This window comes from Rissa tridactyla, chromosome 2, assembly GCF_028500815.1.
Source record: "Rissa tridactyla isolate bRisTri1 chromosome 2, bRisTri1.patW.cur.20221130, whole genome shotgun sequence".
NCBI classification, from domain to species: Eukaryota; Metazoa; Chordata; class Aves; order Charadriiformes; family Laridae; genus Rissa; species Rissa tridactyla.
Genome location: NC_071467.1, coordinates 13,300,257 through 13,315,894, shown reverse-complemented (window position 1 = coordinate 13,315,894; position 15,638 = coordinate 13,300,257). Strand labels below are relative to the sequence as shown.

General features: G+C 43.7%; 1 protein-coding gene across 1 annotated transcript in view; it reads left to right on the top strand.

Annotated features, from left to right (window-relative positions):
• FER1L6 (fer-1 like family member 6) overlaps positions 1 to 15,638 on the top strand; it is a 93,625-nt gene that overhangs the window by 17,204 nt on the left and 60,783 nt on the right. The window contains exons 2-6 of the mRNA XM_054193519.1: positions 8,452 to 8,531; positions 11,598 to 11,724; positions 12,354 to 12,408; positions 12,504 to 12,635; positions 13,356 to 13,418. Of these exons, the coding sequence (XP_054049494.1) occupies positions 8,452 to 8,531; positions 11,598 to 11,724; positions 12,354 to 12,408; positions 12,504 to 12,635; positions 13,356 to 13,418 (457 nt within the window). The remainder of the gene's footprint in view (positions 1 to 8,451; positions 8,532 to 11,597; positions 11,725 to 12,353; positions 12,409 to 12,503; positions 12,636 to 13,355; positions 13,419 to 15,638) is intronic.

Genomic DNA, 15,638 nt, shown 5'->3' with positions numbered 1-15,638 from the left:
GGAGTGAAACTGAGAAAATCCTTCTCTATTCATCTCTCCGTGTCACTCATTATTTTATATCTCACTTCCAAACACCACCTCAGCTGCGGTTAGACAATACAGTAAATCCAGGTGCCTCTCAAGAACATGGTGATCACATGAAGCCATGCTAATTGGGGATGAGCTCACCTTCCTGTTCAAGTTTGTTTCAAGAACGGATTATTCTTTTCACTATCAGGTTTTATGCTGGATTAGTTATAATTCTGGAAAAAGCTTGCGTGCTTTCATCATTCTGACAGAAATGTGATAATGAAGCCATACCTGATTCAAATCTAGCATGACTGTCAGGTGACCCAGCCAAGGACAGATCTGATATTTATGATCAGGGAACCAGCAGAACATGAGAAACACCCTGTGAGGTCAGATCCAGTGTCCATCTGGCAAGGTGCTCTGTCTCCAGCAGTGGCAAAAGGAGGTGATGTGCAGGAAGAGCACATGAGCCTGGCCGCTTTCTGTGCTCCATTCCCCCCAGCACCCAGAACATTTTTATCATGAGTGTTAATGGATACATCCCTGTCTGATCCTTTTACTATTTTTTAGACCTCTTTCATCAAGTGCGTCCTCATTCTAGTGTTGTGGGTTTTGCTGAGCAACAAGCAGCTCTGCTTTCACCTTATTCACCAGCTTAATTTTATAAACTTTGATCCTATTCCTACTTAGTCACCCCTTCTCCAAATAAAGAGTTCCAACTCTTTCAGTCTCTCATAGGGTGGCTTCTCCCACCCTTTCCCTGTGCCTCTTCTAGCCCCGTTATCTTTCTTGAGAGGTGGAGACCAAAGCTGCACACAGTATCCAAGATGTCAACCTGAATTATTCTGTGATCCCATCATAACCTCGTGTGAGTTCACCAAAGCTTTAGAGGCAAAATGACACTCACTGCCTTCTTCCTAATACCCATCCTGACGATACCCGGCACTGTGTTGGCTTTTTTGAATTGATGCTGCACAATGAGCTGCTGACTTGAGACACCACCAGTGATGACTCCGGGACCGTCTCCTTGCGTTGGATTGCCAGTTTAGTGCTTCTCGGGCATGCTTGATTATTTTTACTTTGCTGGCTATCATCTCTTTTCCAGGCTGAATGGTTTCTGCCAGGAGCTGTTACCTTCCTCCGACCACACTTACCGGTGTTTTCTGCACATGGCTGAGTTTTGAGTCCCTTTTGAGAGGGGCAATCAGAGCAGCACGCAGTAGCCAAAATGCAGTAATTTAGTGGCATATGATGTGCCCTGTCATATTTCTATCTCATTTCTTATACTTCCCAATGGCTGATTTCAGTTTTTGACTGCTGCAGTGCAATAGACTGAAGTTTTACAGAGAATTCTCCACAAAGACGGCAGAATTTCTTTCCTGAGTTGGAATAGCTGATGCAGACCCTGTTCTTGAATGTACAGAGTTAGCATACAACTAATATTGACCACAGAATTGTCACCTTTGGTTTCTTATTGATGAGATATTAATAGTTGAGACAAAACATATTATGTCATAGTGTCACATAGATATGACCCCCCCCCACCCCCCAAGCTTCAGAACTGATACCTGTGTGTGTGTCACAGCTGTTTTTTAAACAGCAGCTTGTCATACAGGAATGTGTACTCACCTTCTCCAGGAGCTGAAGCTTTTCCATTGCAAATCCTTGCAGCTGTCAAAACAGCGGAGCCAGTGGGAAATCAGGAAAAATGGAAACAAGTTAAGACATCTAGTGAGAGCTCCAGGCTGTGAAAGAACCACAGCAGAAATAATGGATTTGGGGATAAAGGGAGTCTCATTACTGAATCAGAATAAAGTATCTGACAATATACGGCATGAAGCAACTCTGCACTGGCAAAGGAGATAAATTAAATGAATAAACAGGCAAAATCTTCCCTTAACTTCTGTAACCTGAGAAACAAAGGCATGAGATGAGTACATCATTAACCATTCAATAAGATGTTTTTTGCTTTCCATATGTCCAAGAACAGAGATGCTATTTTATTCGGCCCTCTTTGACAATTAAATATAATGCAATAAATTTCTTCCCTGGGACTTCATTTATTATCACAGTTGACATACTAGCTTAATAAAAAATGTTTCTGAATTAAGCAATTATGCTTGCATTATAGTTTTAGATTGATTAGAGTTTTTTTTATTTTGAAGCCCCATCTCTGTATTATAATTATCTTTTACTCTTTGAAATGAGTGGGTTAAGTTGTGAGATAATTTACTTTTCCTTTCAATTTCCATGACCAGTACATATTGTGGAAGTGATAAAATGAGCCAAGAGTCTTTCCTATGTTTTTGCATTTAAAAAGGAAAGAGAAAACATTTTTATAGCCTAGAGAATGATATTCTTTTTTGCCTGTGTTTATTTGATGAAAATTAGAACTAATCATGTGGAGAGAATTATTCACTGAGTGCAATATTGTTTGATCTACTGAAAAACTTTTTGGAAAAGAAAGTTATGTTGAAAGAAGCAGAATTTTAAGGAGCTGCAAAAAAAGAATACAAGCCACCTTACAAAATGCAAATAATAAAATGCAAAGATACAGACCCACCTAACAAATTTTACATTCATGTGCGAGAAGGCTGAAGGCTGTTTTTGCTCTTTCTTCAGCATCTAACACTTTCTCAGTCACCTACCCACAGCTTTACAATCCTTAGGCACTGGAGCTGGCTCAGATCTGAGCTGCACAAACCTTTGATCATCCCTGAACTAAATCATTTTGATGGTGTCAAAAAGTTTGCTGAGACTGCTGCTTCCAGGGAGGAAGGGACTTGGGGGGAAAAGCAAGGCAGCTGGTCCAATAAGGATTTTCTGCTGCCAGGAGGATGCTGGCAGCTCACTCACCCTCTCCACACGAGGACTTCTGGATGGTCTCAGGAGATGTGCTGGATAAAACAGGATTTGTTTCTGTGTCTGCCCTCCGTGTTTCCAAATCTCGCTCCCTGGTTTTGTTCCTCCATGCCCCCCGGAGCACGGCTCACACGCCAGCACTAGGGAAGGGCTCATGGCTGCGAAAATGGTCCTTGCAGGTGTCTTGGTCTAGTGCAGGTTAAGCCCAAGACTGGGTTTTGCTTGAACAAGAGGTAGAAAGCTGCACCGAGAGAGGGCCTTGTGGAAGGGGACAGAAGGTCCCTCCTTGAGCTACACATGCCTGTGTTTAGGTGGCTTAAGTTATTCTTCTGACTTTATAACCGATGGAGAATTGATTTCTGCCAGCCATCCTACAGTAAGTGTCTACAGTCAGTTAGAAGTGTCTACACCCTAGAAATGCCCGTTTGTCTCTGGATGATGTGTGACCGTTCCCACAGCACGAAACCATTCTCCTCATACGTCAGTTCTCTGAGCACACAGACTTCTGAAAGTATTTTGCTGGAAGAAGAAACTAAGTTTAAACAATGTGAAGAAACTCCAAGGAGATTCAGTATTTAGTAAGGTCACTTATACTTTCTTGCTGACAACTCTGAAGTGCTTTTTTTGCCAGCTTTCCTTTAAATTAGACTGCAAATTGCAATTATCGGATATCTGAGAGAACATTATGCAGTGCAAGAAGTGATCATGAAGCCTCTGTGATGATGTGACAGCTTAAATAAAAAAGAAAGAGCATGAAAGGATTTTTTGGAAAACTAACAAGCTGGAAAGCTGGAAGCTGACATGGATAAATCTTGATGAGAGGACAATACAGTTCGTGAGTCTTTTTCAAAGAGTATGAAAATTATTTCAGAGACGCAGCAGACCTGTGGCACCGATAACGGAAAATGAACCCTTGTATTTACAGATTTTCGGCGCAAATACAACATGGTCTGAATATAGTCAAATGCTGTGATATGACTTGTGTCCCGGTCTTATTTACTATTTATATCAGGGAAACCTCAATGAACCAGTCATAAACCAGGGCCCACACTGTCACTGTACATATGCAGAAGAGAAAAAGTCGTCCTTGCTCCATATTTTTTTACAACCCTCATGTGGAAGGAGCTGGGAGACACCGTCCTCTTTGAACTAAGCAATGTTGATTAGTTGGGATGGGTGATTTTTAATTGCTTCTAATCAAGGCGCTCACAATGGGAAACCTGTATTTGTGCAGGACGTAGCATATGGGGGCTAAATCCTCACTAAAATTTGTCAGTACTACCACAATACGAACAACCCCCAACCTCACACAGGTCCAAGACAGATGAGAGACTTTTTCGGCACCCCAAGTCTCTCCTGATTTCCCAGGTTCTTACAGTGCCATGTTTGTGCCTTGCTGACAGCCAGGAGGTCCTTCAGGGAACATGGGAGACATTTCCTCACAATGTCTTTGGGGTCTACCTAGAGGTGGCACACACAGCTTTATGCCTGGCTTGGGGATAACAGATGGGTATGAGTAACTTTGGGGATATAATCAAATTTGGTGAAACTGCACAGAGGCCTGAAACTTTCCCTCCTTGGCAATATTTTCCTGTGACCATTTTCACAATCCTGGGGAGAGGGAAAGGAGTAATTTTCAGCAGTTGATTGAATTTATGTCTGGAAGCTGCGGTGAAAAGAAACATTCTTTGTGGAAATTTGAAGAAAGCTTACTTTTACTTTTTCTTTCCAAGAGAACAACCTTTCTATCACCAAAAGAGTATCCACAGAACATTTTGAAGGAGGCTAAATGATTTCATTAAACATTATGGATGTTATCCATGCGCACAATGTTTGGAAGACATACGCTGTCCCTGGATGATGAGCAGTGTACATATCCAAGTGATGGAGCCTCTCTATTGTGAGGGATTGATACCTTCAGTTTCCTGAAAACTTCATTTACTTAGCTCAGACCTTTACAGAGAAGATTCTCTCTGGGAAATCCCGTATGTAATGAATGCTGCCCTGCCATCTTGGTGAACAACCCCATGCTCTTCTCCTTTCCCATCGCTGAGCCTTGCAAGTGGCTTGTGCCTGCTGCTTCTCCGGTGCTTTCGAGGGACAGTTCTCCGCATGACCACAGCTGCCCGTGGCCGAGGTGACTGGTGGGGCCAGGGGTGCAGCAGCAGTCAGGTGCACCCCGATGCACCTCTGTGCTCAAACCTCTGGGGGACTAAAAAGCTGAGACTGAAATCTGGTTTCCTTCAAAGAGAGATTTTACTGTTGGCACCTGTGGAGTTATCTCAAGCTTGGCCGTTTCTCTTTCTGTCGTTCTGTGGCACCTTCTGAAGTTCTGTCTTTACGCAGTTTTGGCGTTATGTAAATATAAAAATCATGGAAGACAGCCCAGTTTCTACATGAGGCTTTATTAATGGCCATTCCCTCTGGTTTCCCTCTGACTCCTGCTTTGCTTGAGAAACTTTTTGCCTTGGTACTGCATTCCTACTCGTACTAGTCGGGTTTTGGCATTCTTTGACACACAGAGGTTGTGCATTTTCCATGATTGTGCCCAGCACTGCTGACATTCGTCTTGGGCCTGGCCAGTAAAGCTTAATTTGCTTGCTCTGAATACAACTTTTAAACGTTATCAGCTTCACTTTCCAGTTTGCAGTAACTTTCCCTCCATAGTTAAATTCACCTTGAGTTTGCAGGTGATTTCAGGTGTTTGAGCACTGATTGCTGTCAGGTTTGCTCAGCTCGTAGGTGCCTGTTTGTTTGGGCTAGATGGGCTGTGCACTTCCCCAGCTAAGCTTTTATTCCTACAGAAATTTAGGCAAACGAGTCCTCTGATGATAGGGGGGGGAAAAAAAATATGTGCTGAGTGTTTATCACTGCCTGCTTGTGGCAAACAGAGAACCTGAAAAATGTTGCCATTATTTTGAAACCTTTATTTTTCCACTCTCACCACCTGGTTTGTTTGTCAGGAGAGTTAATAGCACAAAATTCATGATCAGCATGCATTGTTTTTCCGTCTGAAATCGGCAGCATATTTGTTTCCTTGGAAAACCTCTAGTATGAAATCATGCCCACAGAGAGCTCCTCTTGAACCAATGTGGCTAATAATTGGGAAAATAGTACAGAGTGGTATACTAATAAAAGTGAAGTTCCAGGTGGCTTGAAATCCACTACTGCTTACAAATTTGCGTGGGATTTAGGGAATGTTTCAGCTCTCCAAATGAGATGCAAAGAAGTATATTTTCAAAATATAAAAGCATGTAATTCCAGCATTTCAAAATGAAATGTTTCAGATATGCTGAAATGTTTTTCTTGACATTTCAAATTGAAAAGGACCAAAGTGCCTGCAAGTGGAACCACATATTTCAGTACTATATAATATTAAATTGGAACTGTGTTGATTTCAGCAAGCAGGTAAGATCTGCAGCAATGAGATTTACATTTTCCCCATCAAATAAAATGAATTGTTTGCAATGACTTTGGAATTCTGATTATAAGTCAGGTTGGTCCGGTTAATTCAAAATGATCAGTCCACAGGCTTTTATTTAATGAAAATAGCCTCTCAAACCTGGTTTGGTTCTACTGATTTCTTTTCCCATTTTTCTTTTTTGTTTCAGTTGAGGCATTCAAAGCCAAGAGTCCATTATTTCCCACCCCTATTCCAAGCACCATCTGGTTTACTATTAAGGAGGAAATTCTGTGTATATTTCCTACATTATTGTTACTGTTTTGCCATACCTTTATTGGCAGCAGAATACACATGTGCAGACTCTAAGGGTCATCATTAAGCGCTGGTTCAAGCCTTCAGTAACCTGGAAAAATTAAACTGCACGCTCCAGCGCTCAGAAATTTGATTCCCACTCCCTCTCGAATGATGAATCACGTGGCTTAAAAACACACACTTTGTAGAAGGAAGAAAAGATAAGAAAACCATGAGGATAAACAAAAACCAGCCAGTCCTTTCCCAAAGTGTAAGGCAATTTCAGGACAGACAGCTGCTTCCCCCTTTCTCCAAAATCTGGAGTTGAAAGGGGCTGTCTGGGCAGAGCTTTAACACAGAAAATGCTGTCTCTCTTCCACGTTGCTGAGAATGGGTGCTGGGCTGATCCTGCTCAGGGGCAAGGGGGAGAAGTCCCATCTTCTTCCCACAGCTTTTCTTCTCTGCAGTATCAGCTCCTGCCTCGGCTCTAGAGTGTGAAGTTGGAGCAGGAGTTCAGGTGTGATTTGGAAACTGTTGAAGTTATTAGCCTTGTAGTCATACGCTGTTCGGCGCTTGCAAATGCCAGAACAGCATCAGTGTCCTATTGTGGGACAGGTGCTCCTGCACCCTGACATAGGGCAGACAAAGAGTTCAGTGGATTGAGGCTGGCTGGCAACCAAGAAGGAGGGACTGGTGGCTATGGGAGGAAAATGAAGATCCTTCGTGGGAGGGAAAATACTGTATGACATTTGCAGAGATATTTCCTTTGCTCCCCTCCTTAAAACCAGCTCTACAAAACACAGCTGCTCTTTCTCTCTGCTCTTTCTACTCACTGAAGATCTGAAGGACCAATGGAAGAGTAAAATAGGAAAAGGACAATCAGCACAGACCTCTGAACAGCCAACGTGGGTCTGCACTGTCACTAGGAGAGGTGTTTTATCTCAGCTGGGCACCTCTACCGCCTCCCACCTTGGGGCCACGGGGAATTGTGCCACCAGTTTCCCAAATAGCAGGACTGCACTGTGGGTCCTTGCTGAATGTCATGACATGTTTTATCTGTGATGACAAACAGACCAGGCCCATGCTTCCCTGACTGCATCTCACCCCATGGACACTCCATTTTCCTGGAATAAGAAAGCCGTAATGAGGTTATAGAGCCACTTTAGGCAGGAATCGTCTTAAAAATGACCTCACAAAGCTTCAACTAGGTTGTTTCATTTTTAGCTGGATCAACTCCCTTATAGGAAGAAGTGGGAGGCAGAAAAGCCTCACGCAGTGGTAGCTGGGGTTGATGTTGGGCTGAAGCATCTCTACAACACAGCCTGAACAGAAACCCTTGCCCAGTCTTGTTCACGGTTTTGCTGCTGGAAGGGAGCGAGAACTAACTGACTAAATGGCAAAAGCTGTTGTGGTGTATATGCCACTCATACAGTAGGTGTCCTCACCAAGGAAGTTTACACAAACACTTTTACGTTTGTTTTAATTCACTGGAAAACTGATTTTGATCTGGAACGTGTAATTTGTGAGAAGCTTTTGTCTCTGATCTTGTCACAGCCATAAGAATTACATGTGTGGGAAGTAAGTAGATTGGAAACTTATCTTGGATTTCCTTTCTTTGCCTCTTGCTGTCTTGGTTTGAAAAGAAGTTTTGGCTCTTCTCTCAGTATGTTTGCCTGTACATGGCCAAATTTTAAAAATAAACAAAATTGGATGAAGCATAAACTCAGAGCTTTCTCTTATTTGCTTTCAATAAAAGGAAAATCAGAATATAATGATCTCACTTGGAAATCAAAACTTCTTCTTAACAGCTCCTTGAGTTAAATTTGAGTCCAGCACAGAAAAGGACTTGAAGATACTGCGCTGATTGCTTTTATTTGCTTTTTCAGAAAGGGGCTGTTTGCTGGCATGAAGCTGAAGAAGAAAAAAGGCGAGAAAGGGTTGATTATTGCAAACAAAGATGCACTGGGTAAGGCCTCATAAATCAATATTGCAACTGGGTAGAGCAGGTGGGGGATTGTATTTCAACTAATTTCACGTGAACTCATTTTGACTGCGTCTTAGGGTTTAGTATTGATAAAACGGGCAATAAACTCCTTATCATTCCCAAGTAAACAGAGAGCTAACTCTTTTTGCATTAACTGTTTCGTTAAGTCCGCCTTCAGATTCTGTGAGTTCAGACTGCTGTATCTGGTAGAGGAAACCAAAAATGTCAGCCTGACTCCTACCATAGAGAAATGACTCATTTTTGAAATTTTTTTTTCTCTTCTAGAGATAGATAATTCATTACAGGTGTGTAATTCCTCCAGAAGATCTGCTTCTTTTAGAAATCATAAGAACACAACCTGAGAAGGCTCTGATAGATGGATGATCTGGCTTGATAAAGCTGGGAGCTGTACTTAGTAGCAATTCTCCTCTTAAATGTGCAGCAGTTCTTTTATTTTGTTTTAATTTTTTATTTTTATTTTTAGTAATTATTTTTTGTTTTTGACAGGCGTGGGTACATCCATGAGACATGCAGAGTCTCCATTTTTTTTCCCTTAACACCCCCTTTGTTTCCAAGCTAAGGATACATTCCCCTGCACATCCCACCACTGTCATTTTTCTCCTGTCACCACAGTCCCCCCATTCACCAAAACCTGTAGTTCAGCCACAAAGAAGTCTTCACCTTCTGTAGTTTTATTTTGCAGTCTTATGCCTCAAATTCTATGGAATTTTTAAAACATGGACTATTATGTGTTTAGTGCAGGCCTTGAGTTACAGTCTTGTAATAAACCAGCCATGTGTGTCTTGACTCACTGTTGGGCACAAACAGGAACACATGTTTTGTGTCATAAGCATTATTTAGCTAAAGGACACTACTTTTAAAAAGATTCTCCTCTGGTCCTTACAGCAAGGGATTTGGGCTTTTGGAGCAGACAAAACTCAAGACCATTAAACTTCTTACTAATTACAGATATGTTGGAGTTTATTTATCTTATGCTCCATGCTCTGCAAGACACAGTATACTATAGTTTGCTTTAGTCTTTCATGTGAGCATTCAGATCTCTGTTTATTTCAAATTATTGCATTTGAACCATTGGATAGATTTGGGTCCTTATGCCGCATCTTCATCTATTTCATTGGTGTCTTTGTTGCTGAAGAGTCTGAACTAACAAAGATACAGCAATCACCAGTTCTCTCTTGTCTTGATTGGGATTTGGGCTTAGAAGATCTATTGAGGAAGTGTGCAGTGGGGGAACGTTGTGACTTTCTAAACTATTTGCATTTTCTCTCACTGAATCCCTACAGGGGAATAATCCCTGCTGGTTATTTATGCACAACATACATACGGTTATTGAGGGGAAAGAAGGATAGCGGTTCAGGTATTAAAATGTCAGGAAATGGAGCTGTAAAGGGAAAGAAGAGTTTATGTCTCAACAGAAACAACATGGAACTGCTGAACAGTGGTCCAGGCAGGGCGTCATGCTGACACATGCCTGTCCCCAGCCAGAGGGAAGTTTTATCTGCTTTAGCCTCAGAGCAAACAGTACAGAGTACTACAAGCCCATAATCAAACAGCATGCTCTAGAGTAAATAGGATATGGAGGGTAGCCATGGGAACTTGGTGCTACAGATGCAAAGACTTTGCTGCAAGGGCTGAAAATCAGGCTGTGCCTACACGGACACAGAGCCAAGTTCACCTTCCCTGTGTTCTAGGGAGGTCGGACAAGAGGGGCAGCCGGGGAGTGCATAAGTTATAGGAGATTGCTAGTGGAGGAACCTTCATGGAGCTGGTTCATGCCTGGCTGCCTTGCAACACAAGCAAAAGTTTTGTGTGTCTATACCTGTCTGGTGGCTTGTGGAAGCCAGCCAGAAAAGGAACATTCAGATCTGATGAGAGCTATCCAAGTGAGTTTTACTGTACAACTGATGGTCATTTGCTACCATCAGCACTTTCTAGATACCCCTCAAGTGACCATACCTTTGCAAAGAGACAAGGAAGCACTATTACAACCCTCTGGCTAGTGTTGTTGTGCGAGCACACTGCTGTAGAGTACTTGCAGAAAATGCACTTGGATGTGATTCCTTTCATTTGACGCAAGGTTATCCATAAGGTCACCTAAGCCCCTGGGTATTGCTGGGCAAGTCATCTTTACTGGTGCAGGTACCCCTTGACAGCTTCTAGACCAGAAATAACTCACATCCAGAGTCACTGAACATTTCACGCTTATAAATATAGTTATTGGAATGAACTACAGGCACACAAATTTTAAACTTCCACCTCAAACACACATCTCCCTTCCCAAGGCAGGTGTTGGACACGGACATGCTCGGCAAGGGGTAGAGATGCTGGTAGGACTTCTGTCAGACCAGGAGGACAAAGCACAGCAGTGTGTGAAGGGCTTCTCTGGCCAAATGTAGATGTGTACATCTGAGCTAGTTGCTGAGATTCTCTTTATGGTGAGGAAGGAAAATAAGCACTTCTGGAAGCAATTTGTGTGATCTGAGTATAACTTTCTACAAGAGATCCCATGAATCATGCTCTTCAGCTCTCTTTTTCTGTCCTTGATCTTCCATTTCCTCATCTCTGCAAAGAGGAAAGCTAAGAAATGATTTCTAAGCCAGGTTCCACTTTTGTCCCTTGCAAGGGACTGAAGTGTATCAGGCTGTTGCGACAAACTATGGATGGCAGACGCACTGATGCTAAGTAATACGTGCAAAACCCAGCAATAATCTGTCCCACTGTCTTTCTAGCAGATGAGAGATGGGGCAGTCAGATGTGAGTAGCGTGCATGTGCCTGTTGTGGGTGCACATGGGGCAAAGAGAGAGGTTACAGCCCCAATTTATATGGTATGTGATTTTGCACAGGATGGGAGCTGCTGCTGTAATCAATGCCTCTCAATACAAACCACTACTGTGTCTCTAATTTTGATACCCAAATAAACAAAATATTCAGTTCATGCTGATGAAGTCACTGATCTGCTCCCAATTAGCTTTTTGCTAGTGGAAATCAGAGGCGGGTTTTACTTGCCTGATTTTTTTCTTCATCAGGTGATCATGATGAAAACACAAATCTTCACCATGATGCTCTCGAAAGACAAGAAGAGGGAGAGGAAGGCTTAATGAACAGCGATGCACTGTCCAGCGTTTTTGGATCCTTAAGCCCAAAGAGGAAAAGGTGCTCCTTGGTGTACCGTACCTAACATCTCCCAAAACACTTTTTCCATCCTTCTCAGGAATGGCATTGCCCTGGGACAATACATCTGCTGACAGAAAATCCATTTGCTGACAGCAGCAATCCCTTCACTCCTGCTTTCCCATATGACTGGGTGGGATGTACTTGACAGCAAAATATTATCAGCTCAAGACAGATTGCCGCCAGATGCTATCCAGTGCAGGGAGAGATTGAAATGGATGCTGAGAGTGCCTCAACTGTGCTAATGAACTCTGCTAATGAAAATGAGCCAAAGAGGACAGCAATCTCTATAGCCAAGAGCTTGTGTAGTTGTTTTTTTTTCATACAGGGGAAGAATGGAGTCAGGTTTGATGGGATCAACAAGTGAAATCATTCCCATGCATGGCAGGTAGCTGCATCGGTCTGTGCGGATGCCAGACATTTCCCTATTACCAAGTATATGAGAAAGACAGAGATGGCCTCTGCTGATGAAGTCAAGCAGAATCATAGTTCACAACAAAGCTACCTGCCATAAACAAAGCTTGCTTTGTGACGAGGACTCTTTCCAACATATGTTCAAGTACCAGCTCTTGCCTAGAGATGCCTAATCACCTGTTTTGTCATTTAAACAGGGCAAAGCTGGTCACCAGAATTCACGAAGAGGAGGTGAAATCCCAGAACTACCAGGTGAGCACAGGGTGGCGGCCCTTATGTGTCTGTGAAATCCCCAGGCAGGCTGGATGTGAGCCCAGGAGTGCATGTGTTGTCCGTCTGCCCCACAGATTGCCATCACCATCATCGAGGCCAGGCAGCTGGTGGGTGAGAACATCGACCCTGTGGTGATCATCGAGATAGGTGATGAGAAAAAGCAAACGACAGCAAAGGAAGGCACAAATGCCCCTTTCTACAATGAGGTAGGTGCTTTTTCTTGAAGAATGCACTTTCTTCGATGGCTCTGGGTGGCCTCCACCACTTGGTAGCTCAAAAAGGGTGTGAACTAAGTTTGTAGCACCTGCATGTCTGAGCAGGAAAGTCTGTCCAGGAGCTGTTTGAGTTTCAAGCATGGGCAAGCACCAGCAACAGCTCCCTTGAGCTTAGCTCTATTTGCTCTTTCTCTTCTCGAGCTCTGTCCGTCCTGTTCCCTGCCCCTTCCACCGCATCCTGCCCTACCACCACCGCCTCTGCGTTTTTTTCAAATGATCCATATGGGAGCTTTGTCTAAACTGCCCCCAACCTCCCTTTTCTACCATTTCGTTGTTTCAGCCTTTCCTTGGCATGTGTTTGTCCCAGCTGGAGAACAAAACTACCCCCCAAACCAAACAGTCCTTTGGTTTTCCTTGTGCCTCCTGTCCCTTTTGACAATACCCTCTGATGCAGAATGAGGGCTGTGGGCCTTTGCGGAGGGGCAGTGCTGGGCAGCCATGCAAGGGGGAGACTAGAAAATGGGTCTAGGCTGTGTCAGACACAAGCCAGGGAGCAAGGAAAGGGTTTTGCTGTGTCCACCACTGCCTCCCCAGCACCCCCGGTGTCTCACTGGGGTTCCGTGTGGTAACCCAAAAAGCTAAACCATACTGCTGACAGCGCTGGCCACCGGCACAAGGATGACTCTGATCTGCTGTCCCTTTTTCCCCCAGTACTTTGTGTTTGATTTCGTTGGACCGCAGGTGTTCCTGTTTGACAAAATAATCAACATCTCTGTAAGTACCTATCAAAGTTTAGCACAGTAATTAAAGGTCATTTTTGTTTGTGTTACTATGGCTCTAAATGATTCTTTTAAATGTAATTAAAAAGACAAATAATTTTAAGTCAGCGTGAAGTATAGGAAAGAGAAAGGATACGGGAGAGGAAAAGGAGGAAAGGCAGCTGGCAATGATTTGAAGGAACGTAGCCCTAAAGGAAGATTAAGTGTGCATTTACAGGGACATTCATTGCTGGTTTGGCAATCTGCGAGGTAGAATGAGAAAATTCAGCTTAGTTAACTCTTGTCAGCGTTGCCTCCATCCCTCTAATTTTCCAGCTGCCACTTGTTTCAAATAACTGAGTTGAAACTTCCAGCTTATCTCAGTTCCTCAGATACAACTCTTTCTAACTATCCAGGTACTTTATCCTCAGCAACGGCTCTCGGGCTGTCTGGGATGTGTGTGGCTGGTTGCTAATTAGCCATAGGAGTGGGCTCCAAGCATGCAGTGCTGCTCCCATTGCTCACTGCAAAATGAAGTGCTGGCGAAGCTATGTGACATCTCAGAACAGCCCTGATAGAAGACACACATACTCATGGACTTGGGGCATTAGATAAAGATTTGCAGTTTGTAAGAACAAGTCTACGGAGCCATGCTAATTATCTTACCTGAGGCTCCTGAGGTTCTTCACAACATTTCAGCAAAACTGCTGAGGAATTAATGAAGATCTCATGAGACTCTTGACAGTGCTGTATTTGTATTACTTAGAAATATCACAAGCTGTGCCCTTCATGAGCTGTGTTTTGCATTTCTACTGCCACAAGTCCCATCACTTGTCCAGAGAAATGAGCAGTGAGTTGTTGCCCTAGGAACCTTATGAAATTCAATAAGGGCAAGTGTAGGGTGCTGCACCTGGGGAGGAATAACCCCCTGCACCAGTACAGGTTGGGGGCTGCCCTGCTGGAGAGCAGCTCAGCTGAAAGAGACCTGGGCGTCCTGGAGGACAACAGGATGACCATGAGCCAGCAATGTGCCCTTGTGGCCAAGAAGGCCAATGGCATCCTGGGGTGCATCAAGAAGAGTGTGGCCAGCAGGTGGAGGGAGGTCATCCTCCCCCTCTACTCTGCCCTGGTGAGGCCGCACCTGGAGTACTGTGTCCAGTTCTGGGCTCCCCAGTTCAAGAAGGACAGGGAACTGCTGGAGAGGGTGCAGCAAAGGGCTACCAAGATGATTAGGGGACTGGAACACCTCTCTTATGAAGAAAGGCTGAGGGATTTGGGTCTCTTCAGTCTGGAAAAAAGACCTCTGAGGGGGGATCTCATCAACACTTATAAATACTTAAAGGGTGGGTGTCAGGAGGATGGGGCCAGGCTCTTTTCAGTGGTGCCTGGGGACAGCACAAGAGGTAACAGGCACAAACTTCAGCATAGGAAGTTCCACCTAAACATGAGGAGGAACTTCTTTCCTTTGAGGGTGGCAGAGCACTGGAACAGGCTGCCCAGAGAAGTGGTGGAGTCTCCATCTCTGGAGACATTCAAAACCCACCTGGACGTGTTCCTGTGCAACCTGCTCTGGGTGACCCTGCTCTGGCAGGGGGGTTGGACTAGATGATCTCCAGAGGTCCCTTCCAACCCTATGATTCTATGATTCTATGAAAGGTTCTTTTCCCTTGAAGTGCTTTGTCCATTTCCAAAATGAACACCAGGAAAGGGTCTGTGCTGGTTGTGCTTGACAGAGACAGGCACTGGTCAAGAGCTGTAGCAAACACCTGCGCAAAACCTCGTAGACAAGTTCATTGTGTACCTGCTTTGCTGAGCTGCTAATAAAATGACAGAAATAAAAAATATTCATTTACACACGGCCAGCTGGACAACTAGGTTGTGAATGCAGGTAATAAATTGACAGTCTGAATCCTAAGCTCCAGTTAAAATCCACTATATCCCGTGCACAGCTCATATGTATGAAATTCATACCTACATAAATTGTCTGCAGCTGCAGATCTGACCTTCACTTATCCCTGAGGACAAAGCTTACTACAGGCTGATGATGGCCCATCTTTTGCATGGGAGTAGATATTGTGTCACTGTTATGACTTCTATCACAGTGTATGGCCTCTATATTTATTTCTGACACGGTTAATATCAGCACAGTACAGAGACATCAACTCTTGTGAGCTACTGCTGCTTGGGAATATATAGCTATTTTTCTTCAAGATATGGCCAGTCTTTCTGATCTCCC